This window comes from Halichoerus grypus, chromosome X, assembly GCF_964656455.1.
Source record: "Halichoerus grypus chromosome X, mHalGry1.hap1.1, whole genome shotgun sequence".
In the NCBI taxonomy this organism is placed as follows: Eukaryota; Metazoa; Chordata; class Mammalia; order Carnivora; family Phocidae; genus Halichoerus; species Halichoerus grypus.
Genome location: NC_135727.1, coordinates 87328314 through 87337652, shown reverse-complemented (window position 1 = coordinate 87337652; position 9339 = coordinate 87328314). Strand labels below are relative to the sequence as shown.

The window sequence follows — 9339 nt, the reverse complement described above, 5'->3', positions numbered from 1 at the left end:
CAAGTGGGACTGTGTCTGTGTGACTTTGTGTGGGGAGGCACCACTGCCTGGTGCACACATGTGAGCAAATGCCTGTATGTGGAGACATATGGCGCACACACACACGTACATGTATGCACCTAATTGAAAGGAGACAAACTAGAGTTATGTGCCTGCAGTAGGAAGTAGAGTGGTTGGAGAAAAGAATTTTAAAACCGTACGTATGTATGCAGCAAGAGGGTAGACTCCCATCTCATAAAATCTTCCTCCTTTGGCCCAGGCTCTGAACATGGGGGGACAGGATACTTGAGAACCCCATCTCTTCCCAAAGCCTGGAGCCCCCGGGTACCATTCCAACTCCTGTATCCGTCTCCTCTCCAAAATGCAAACAAGGTGTTCCTGAAAGTGGACCACTTTGGAGAATAGGGACTGGGAATTGGGGATCAAACCTGAATGGGGAACTAATGGGGTTAGAAAATGCCCCCTACAAAGTAATGGCTTCTGGAGGGACTGCTCAGTCGGGGATGGGAGCCCTTCTGAAGAGTCCACTGTATACCGCTGGGACTTTGGTAAGCTTTGACTAAATTCAGAGGAGGGATGTTACAGGGGGGATAAACCTAAGCCTGGGAGTCTACCCAGCTAGCCTGCTCCCTGGGCACTCAATTTACTATTTATTTACTTATTCTCTCAGGTGCACAGAATTGAGTTGACCATACTCCTCAGTTCTTGGCACACTACATCATCGTTGGCCCATGCGAGTCCCTTTTATTCTTTGTTTTGTTTTGTTTCTTCCCCTTCATCACCCATCCCTGATCCAATACCCCCTCCCACATAGGCACCCACTCTCGTGTATTTAATGTATGTCCTTCCAATTCACCGTTCATGTGTTTATTTACATATATGTGTATCTGTGAAAAATATATGGTATTGTTATGTGTTTTGATTTACATAAACAGTATTGTACTATAAATCTTGTTCTGTTTCTTTTTTCACTCAACATTCTGTTTTTGAGAGATTCAGCCTTGTTGCTGTACGTAGATCTAATTCATTCTAGTGGTCCATCTTCTACATATACCACATTTTTCTTATCCATTCCCCTGGTGATGGGTCTCTAGGTTGCCTCCAATTTCCTGCCACCACAGAAAGGCTGCAATGGGCAGTTTCCTACGTGTCTTAAGGATGCCCAATTTAGAGGAGAGGAAACTGAAACTCAGAGAGAGGCAGTGATTTGGTTAGGGCTACAAAGTGAGGAGCACACCCGTGACGTGAATCCCAGACCAAAGCCGGAACCCCACCACCATGCGTCAGGAAAGACCATCAATCTGACCCCCAAAATCTAAAATGCAATTAAAAACGGCATACACTGAGGAAAGGATTGGAAAGAAGGCAAGTATCGAGTGGACGAAGAGATAGAAAACCCTAGAAAAATCTGGCGGACGAATGGAATCACAATCATTTTAATGACGCAGAGGAAGTTACTTTTGTGTGTGTGATTATTTCTAGAGCCATTTTGCAGAGATGCAAAACGCCACGTCAAACTCTGGCCCCAAATCAAAGGTCCTAGGTTTCTAAATTCCAGGCTCCTTTAGGGCAACCCTAGCCCCGGGGGCCACATCACGGTTCGCCACAGGGACAAACGCCGGGAAGAGGGGAACGGGCAGATTTAAGAAGTGCGTAGTTGTTGAGCGGCGGGCAGAGAAGGGGGAAAACGACACCGAGGCTCTCCCAATTTTATTTGAGCACATCCTGCTCAGAGCCTGCGTTTGTTTTTTGTTTTGTTTTTTGGTCTTCAGAGCCACTGGTACTTTTCCCATTGGATAAAACGCTTGAAGGGTGAGGGAGAGGGGCTTCTGCCCCTCAGCTTTCCTTGCAGCCAATCGCCCTGCAGTGTCCCTCTCGTCGCTGGGGGAGTCAGCCCGATGATTGGCGGGCCCGAGAGGAGCCAATCGGAAAGCGATGAGGTGTGGTGTTGGCAAGCAGATTGCGTGAGAGCGGGCAGAGGTCGAGGGAGTGCGAGCGCCTCGGCGGAGGCTGGCAGCCAATGGAGAGGCAGAACGGGCCCTTTGCGTCAGGGAGGGGCGGGTCCTGGACGCTTGGCGCGGAGGGAGTAGGGCAGGCGCTGTGGGAGGGAACGCCAGAGCGAGGCTGTGAGGAGAGCTGGTCGCGTGAGGTGCTGCGGCTGAGCTTCAGGTGTGAGAGGCAGCGGCGGCCTGGCTGAGAGCGAAGGGGCGAGTGCGAGCCCCTGACCTGTGAGCGCGGTCACCATGGACCGCCAGGATGAGGGGCCTCCGGCCAAGGCCCGCCGCCTGAGTAGCTCAGAGCCGTCTCAGCACGACCAGCTGCCGCCGCCGCCTCCGCCGCCTCCGCCGCCGCTCCTGCGACTGCCCCTACCTCCACCCGAGCAGCGCCCGAGGCTCCGGGAGGAAACCGAGGCGGCACAGGTGCTGGCTGACATGAGGGGGGTGGGCCTGGGCCCCGCTCTGCCCCCGCCGCCGCCCTATGTCATTCTGGAGGAGGGAGGGATCCGTGCGTACTTCACCCTGGGTGCTGGGAGTCCCGGCTGGGAGCCTGCGATGGAGTCAGGGTATGGGGGGGCGCCCCCTCCCACGGAGAGCCTAGAAACCTTCTCTCCTTCGGAGGCTTCTGGGGGAAGTCTGGAAATTGACTTTCAGGTTATAGAGCCCAGCAGTTTTGCCGGAGAGAAGGCCCTAGAAACCTGTAGCGCAGGGGAGTGGGGGTACCAGAGGTTAGCCGGTCCGAGGGGGAAGGAAGAGGCTATCATCATAGTGGAAGATGACGACGAGGATGAAAAGGAGAGTGTGAGGAAGAGGAGGAGGAGGAGGAAGAGGAAGCAGAGGAAGATGAAGAAGGAAAGCAAGGAGAGGAATGCCGAGAAGATAGAGTGCATCCTGCAGGCACTGGAAAACATTCAACTGGACCTGGAGGCGGTGAACATCAAGGCAGGCAAGGCCTTCCTCCGTCTGAAGCGCAAGTTCATCCAGATGCGAAGACCCTTCCTGGAGCGCAGAGACCTCATCATCCAGCATATCCCAGGCTTCTGGGTCAAAGCAGTATCCTTGTCATCTATATTCATGGGCTAGGAGCCCATGACAAAATGGGGGGGGGGAGGTGGGGGGGGAAGGGTGTGGGGGTGGACCCTTATTGGAAAAATGACTAGGTTTGGTGGAGGAGGAATGGAAGGAGAGGGGCAAAACATCAGAGAAGCTGGACTAGATAGAGATGGTGAAGGGGGAGAGGGGCACACAGCATAAAACCTGGGCCACAGATGGGGAAGAGGGGAGAGGAGGAACATAATATAAAAAAAAATGGATCACAGGCAGTGAAATGGGGAGGGTAACCGAGGGGCACACAGCAGAAAAATTAGACCAGAGATGGTGAAAGGAGGAGGGGAGGGACACACAGAAGATGAACTGACTCAGATATGGTGAAGAGGGAGGGGAAGGTCACATAGCAGAGAAATTGCCCAGAAAGGGTGCCTAAGTCACACCTGGCTCTGCAAGGTTAGGTCTCTGCTTAGATACTAGGGAGACCCCAATCCTGGCTGGAGAGATGGGGGGTAGAAAGGGGCTCAAGCCCCTAAAGGGTCAGGCAAAGGAGTACCTAGAAGTGGAGATCAAGGAGTTAAATGGAGGAAATAAGAGAGTAAGAAGAATCTCATTCACTATTGGTGAAAAGCTTATCTCTGGGGCACGTACATACATACATGCAACGTGTTAGGAACACGGGCTTAACTTCCTGGGGGAATTACATGGATATAGACCATTAGCACTCTCCTACAAAGTATCACATGATCACAGGCTGTCAGCACTCAGGCACACACAGTATTTTATGGCCACAGGTCCTCAGCCTGCAGACACACAGCATCACTTGGACACAAACCCTCAGACCCAGATACACAATATCATGTGGACCCAGACCTATAACACCCAAATAACATCATGTGACTCCAGGCCCTCAGCAACCAGATATAACATCACTAGGGCATGGGCCTTTAGCCCCCAGACACACAATGTCTTCTGAATACAAACTCTCAGCACCCAGGGACACAACATCACAGAGACGTAGACCCTTAGCACCCAGACACACAGCAAATATGAACCAAGGCAAGGCAACCAATACAGAGGTTTGACATCACATAAACACAGGCTCACCACATAGTATCATGGGAAGAAAAGTCCACTTGCTCCACACACATCACATCAACACAGAGGGAATTCTGTTCCAGCCTCTCTTTTGCTCTGCCCTGCCTGGCCTTCCCTCCCTCCTTCTCTCATTGAACAGTCACTCCTTGACCTAAACTGCTCCCTCCATCAGTTCCTCAACCACCCCAAAATTTCAATCTTGATCAACCGACGCGATGAAGACATTTTCCGCTACTTGACCAATCTGCAGGTCAGGCCAAAGATACATTTTTTACTAGGATTGGGCAAAGGATCTGGCCCTTGGAGGTGAGGGGGGTGGGGTGGGAGGGGCCTTGGTGTGGTGGGTATTCCAACGTTACCTATACCCTGAGCAGGTACAGGATCTCAGACATATCTCCATGGGCTACAAGATGAAGCTGTACTTCCAGACAAACCCCTACTTCACAAACATGGTGATTGTCAAGGAGTTCCAGCGCAACCGCTCTGGTAAGAGGCAGTCCTAGGGAAAATCCATACCCCCACCCCATCTGTCCTTGTCCACTGCCCTCTCCATAGCCTCCTTTCCCCCCAGGCCGGCTGGTGTCTCACTCCACTCCAATCCGCTGGCACCGGGGCCAGGAACCCCAGGCCCGCAGGCACAGGAACCAGGACACCAACCACAGCTTCTTCAGCTGGTTCTCAAACCACAGCCTCCCAGAGGCTGACAGGATTGCTGAGGTGGGGCCCCTCCTGGCATTGCCAGAGAAAGCCTTGCTAGGCTTGCCTCTGGATGCTTGGGGAATTGGGAGTAGGCTCTGGGGCTTGTACTCATAACTCTGTTCCCCTTCCCTCCACCCACCCTCTCTTTCAACAGATTATCAAAAATGACCTGTGGGTTAACCCTCTGCGCTACTACATGATGGGAGAAGGGGGCTACAGGGCAAACAAAAAGAAGCAAGAAAAGGAAGAAAGGTGATGGGGGTTTGGTGGCTGAGAGGAGGTTTGTTAGGGATGGGACAAAGATTAGGCTAATGTCACACAGGATTTATAGAGCCAAAGGGACCTTTGAGAGAATCCAGTCCAATATGTTTTTTTTTTTTTTAAGAATTTTTTATTTATTCATTTGACACAGAGAGATACAGAGAGAGAAAGAGCAGTGGGGAGAGGCAGAGGGAGCAGTGGGGAGAGGCAGAGGGAGAGGGAGAAGCAGACTCCCCGCTGAGCAGGGAGCCTGATGCGGGGCTTGATCCCAGGACCTGGAGATCATGACCTGAGCCGAAGGCAGACACTTAACGACTGAGCCACCCAGGCGCCCCCAGTCCAATATGTTTTACAAGTGGGGAATGATGCCCATAAATGGGGTGTGATTGGCCTGAGGTCATGTAGTCAGGAGCAGAAATGGGACTTTCCCCACCCTAACCTCATCCCTGGGATCCCTTGTAGCCTGCTGGCTCCCCAGTTACTACCTTTCAATGTCTGCCTTGCCTTCCACCAACCCTATACTCAACCTCAGCCTTCTCCACAGTAAAAACAGGGACAAGTGTGAGGTGGTGATCCTGGAAGACTCTGATGACTATCATGTAATGGAAGACATTATCAGCGAGACCTCAGACAGCGATGGTATCACCGACAATGAGACCATTCATGACGTCAAGATCTCTGACTTCATGGAGACCACCGACTGCTTTGAGACCACTGACAATGAGATAACTGACATTAGCGAGAGCCTCTGTGACAGTGAGAGCCCTGACCACAATGAGAGCCCTGACAACGAGACCACCGACAACAATGAGAGCCCCGATGACAACGAGACCACTGATAATAATGAGAGCTCTGATGACAATGAGACCACCGACAACAATGAGAGTGCCGATGACAATAATGAGAATCCTGACGACAACAATGAGAACCCTGATGAAAACAGTGAGAACCCTGAGGACAACACTGATGACAACGAAGAGAACCCTGATGACAATGAAGAGAATACTGATGACGATGAGAACCCTGATGGTGACGAGAACCCTGATGGTGATGATGAGAACCCCAAAGGTGGCAACCATGGCAGCAATGGCAACAACCAGGACAGCAGCGACAGTGACAATGAAGGAGACAATGAGGGCAGTGATGATGAAGATAATGACGGCAATGAAGGCGACAACGAAGGCAGTGATGATGATGGCAATGAAGGTGACAATGAAGGCAGCGATGATGATGACAGAGACATCGAAGATTACAAGAATGACATTGATGACCCTGACAAGGATCAGGATAACGGCAACAACCAGGATGACTATGAGGATGAGGTAGAGAACATCTCTGAAGAAGAATCATCAGTGGAGGAGGAAGAAGAGGGCAGTGAGGAAGGTGAGCCTAGAGCCCCTCTTGTCTTCCCTCCTTTTCTCTTCTCAGAAAAGCTGGCCAGGGTCAAGGCATCAAGGCATGAATACAGTCTGCTCTTGTGGAGAAAAGCAGCATTTTGTGCGACTTTTTAAACAAAGCAAGGCCAGGGAACCTTTAACTTACAAATGTAGCAGAACCAAAGAAATAGATTCCATTTCTAGGTGGTGGGTAGATAGATTGTTACAGAGCAAAAGACACAGGAAGAGTGAAGAGATAGGAGAAGGTGGGTAGAAAACTGAGAAGGACAGGTTCACACAGAAAGAGGGGGGAAGTGACAAACATTATAATTCAGCATACTCTGTATGCAGGCAAGGGTTTCAGGGAACTCTCAGGCTTGTTTGTCTTTTGGGAGGATCCTTCACTAGTCCTGAAAACTGCTTCTCACAAAAAACGTCCAGTAGTCAGTTATGTTGGGGACATACTGCATACATTAATATTCTCGGGTAGAGTCACATGTACATGCACCTTAAAGGCTCTGAAAAGTCCTGCTGTAAGAAACCCATTTAAACATTGTGGAACCCAGCATTTCCCATACTTCTTGACCACAGAAGCTATTGTTTACTCTTCACCAAAGCATGCATTTTAGAAAATGCTGAGAAAGGTTTGCATGTGGGGGTTTGAGGGAGAAGGCAGTATTTAAGATGACTTCCAGGTTTGGTCTGGCCTGGATGACTGGCAAACAGAGGTGCCATTTCTTAGGATGGGGAATGACATGGTGGCAGGATTGATGAGATGCAGGGAGGAACATCGGGTTGGAAAGGCTTGTCGGACATAAGATACAGGTAGCCCAGGCAGGTGATTGGTTATATGTCTGGGAAGTCAGAAGATGTAAGTAAAGGGGGTAACAAGCCAGAGCAGAATCCTAGCCCTGGATTCTGGGACCAGTTAGCATTAATGAAGTGTTTACTATGTGCCAGGCACTATTCTAAGTGATTTACTTATTTTATTAATTCATTTAATCCTCACAGCAACTCTTAAGAGGTAGGTGCTATTATGGATGAGGAAACTGAGACTCTTGAGAGGGTAGAATTAGGAAGAGAACTGAGTCATGGAACGTTCTCAGAAGGAGGGGATTGTCAGCAGTATCCAGTGCTGCTGAAAGGTCAGGTAAAATGAGGACTGGGATGTGTCCATTGGATTCAGGGCTATGACCTTGGCAAGAGTAGTTTCAATATATTAGTGGGGGCAGAGCCAGACCCACAGTGAAATAGGAGGGAATGAGCAAGGGGCAAGGCAGTAGAGTCAAACCTTAGCTGGGAAGGTATTGGTAGAGGGTGGGCAAGGGAGATGTTTGAGCCTGGCTGTGGGCAGGCAGACCTTGAAGAGGCGGGCCCCTGGGGGAGGTAGAAGGGGCTGGAAGACCAACCACTCCTGGGGGTTTTGGCCATGGGGTCTCTGGCAAATTTCCATTGAGGGCAGGGGCAAGGAAGGAGGCATTGAATGAGTGAGTAAATTCAATGTAGACATATATTCAGTTAGAGTAGGGAAACCAAGGAGTTGCCACCGGATGGCATCTTCTTTCAGAGAAGGGGAGGAAGCGCTATCTGCCCAGCCCTAGGGTAGGAGTGGGGGTGGGGAATTGGGCTAAAGAAGACAGACTGGGCCTGTTTGGATCAGACTGTGGAGAAGGAGCGGGGGAGCTGCCTTGGAATGAACAGAAGGTTTATTCAGCTGAGGTCAGAGCTCAGGAAGACACACACATTGATATATTACATGGGGAGAAAAAGCGACTTTCAGAGATGTATCAATTTTGATAGGCCAGAGGCAGGGAGCCCACCCTGCTTTCCTGCTTCCCTTCCACTCCTCCCTCACTCCAGGCTTGCTTGAGTGTACACACATACACACACACGACAGACAGACAGACATACACACACCAAGCAGAGGTGCTTAGCAAGTGTTCCAGGCCCCCAAAACCCTGGCTATGGGCTCTGTTCCCTGTTAAGAGTGCTATCCTCTAGCTTCCAGAACTGTGAGAAGATAAATTTCTATTATTTAAACAAACAACAAAAAAAGAATGACATCTACCTGTTCATCTAATCACCCTCCGGTTTTCCCCTCCTTGCCTCTCTCCCTCCTTGCAGACAGTGAACAAGAAGGCGAGGAGAGCGATAACGAGGATGGAAGCGATAATGAGGAAGGAAGCGACGAGGAAGGGATCGAAGAAGACTCAGAAGGAGGGGAAGACTCTGAAGATTCCGACATGGAGGAGGTGCTTCAGGTCCAAAATGCTTGGGCCAACCCGGGGAAGAGGGGCAAAACTGGATAAACATTTTACCCTTGCAGGGGATGCCTCTCTGTATCCCCCTCCCCCTGCCCCATTTGCCCTCCCCCTCAGCTAGGGCCGCGCGGCCCCACATTGCACTTCTGGGGGGTGACCGACTTCGTACACGGGTTTAAAGTTTATTTTTATGGTTTAGTAATTGCAGAGTTCTTATTTTGGGGGGAGGGAAAGGGGGATTCCCCCTTCCTTTTGGCCCTCCTCCCCTGCAGGCTTCTGTGTGCTGCTAAACGTATTTATTGTGATGCCTTCGTCAGGGCCCCTCTATCCCCCTCCTCGTGCTGTGTGGAGTGGACACCCTTGATCCCGAAGCGGGGAGGGCCGCTGTGGCCTTGGGGGGCTCTGCTGCCACCCTGTTCTCCCAAGCCTCTCTTTCCCTCCATCCCTCGCCCCCCGCCCCCCACGCTGTGCCCGCTAGCCCGCCTTGGTGTCTATGCAAGGCCGCTTGTCATTGCGGTATTCCTACCCCCCTCCCCCAGAAGCCCCTCCTTGTTCCTTGTGAACCTTGGTAATCCTAATAAAATTCTGAGCAAATTCAAA

The 9339-nt window shown here is 50.9% G+C and overlaps 1 protein-coding gene across 1 annotated transcript; it reads left to right on the top strand.

Annotated features, from left to right (window-relative positions):
• The first annotated feature begins 2080 nt into the window (after positions 1–2080).
• On the top strand, positions 2081–9339 carry TSPYL2 (TSPY like 2). Its single transcript, XM_078064934.1, has 7 exons — positions 2081–3050; positions 4315–4392; positions 4517–4628; positions 4714–4859; positions 4996–5093; positions 5647–6485; positions 8603–9339. Exons 1-7 carry the CDS (start codon positions 2244–2246, stop codon positions 8785–8787), a joined length of 2265 nt encoding a protein of 754 aa, XP_077921060.1. The 5' UTR covers positions 2081–2243; the 3' UTR covers positions 8788–9339.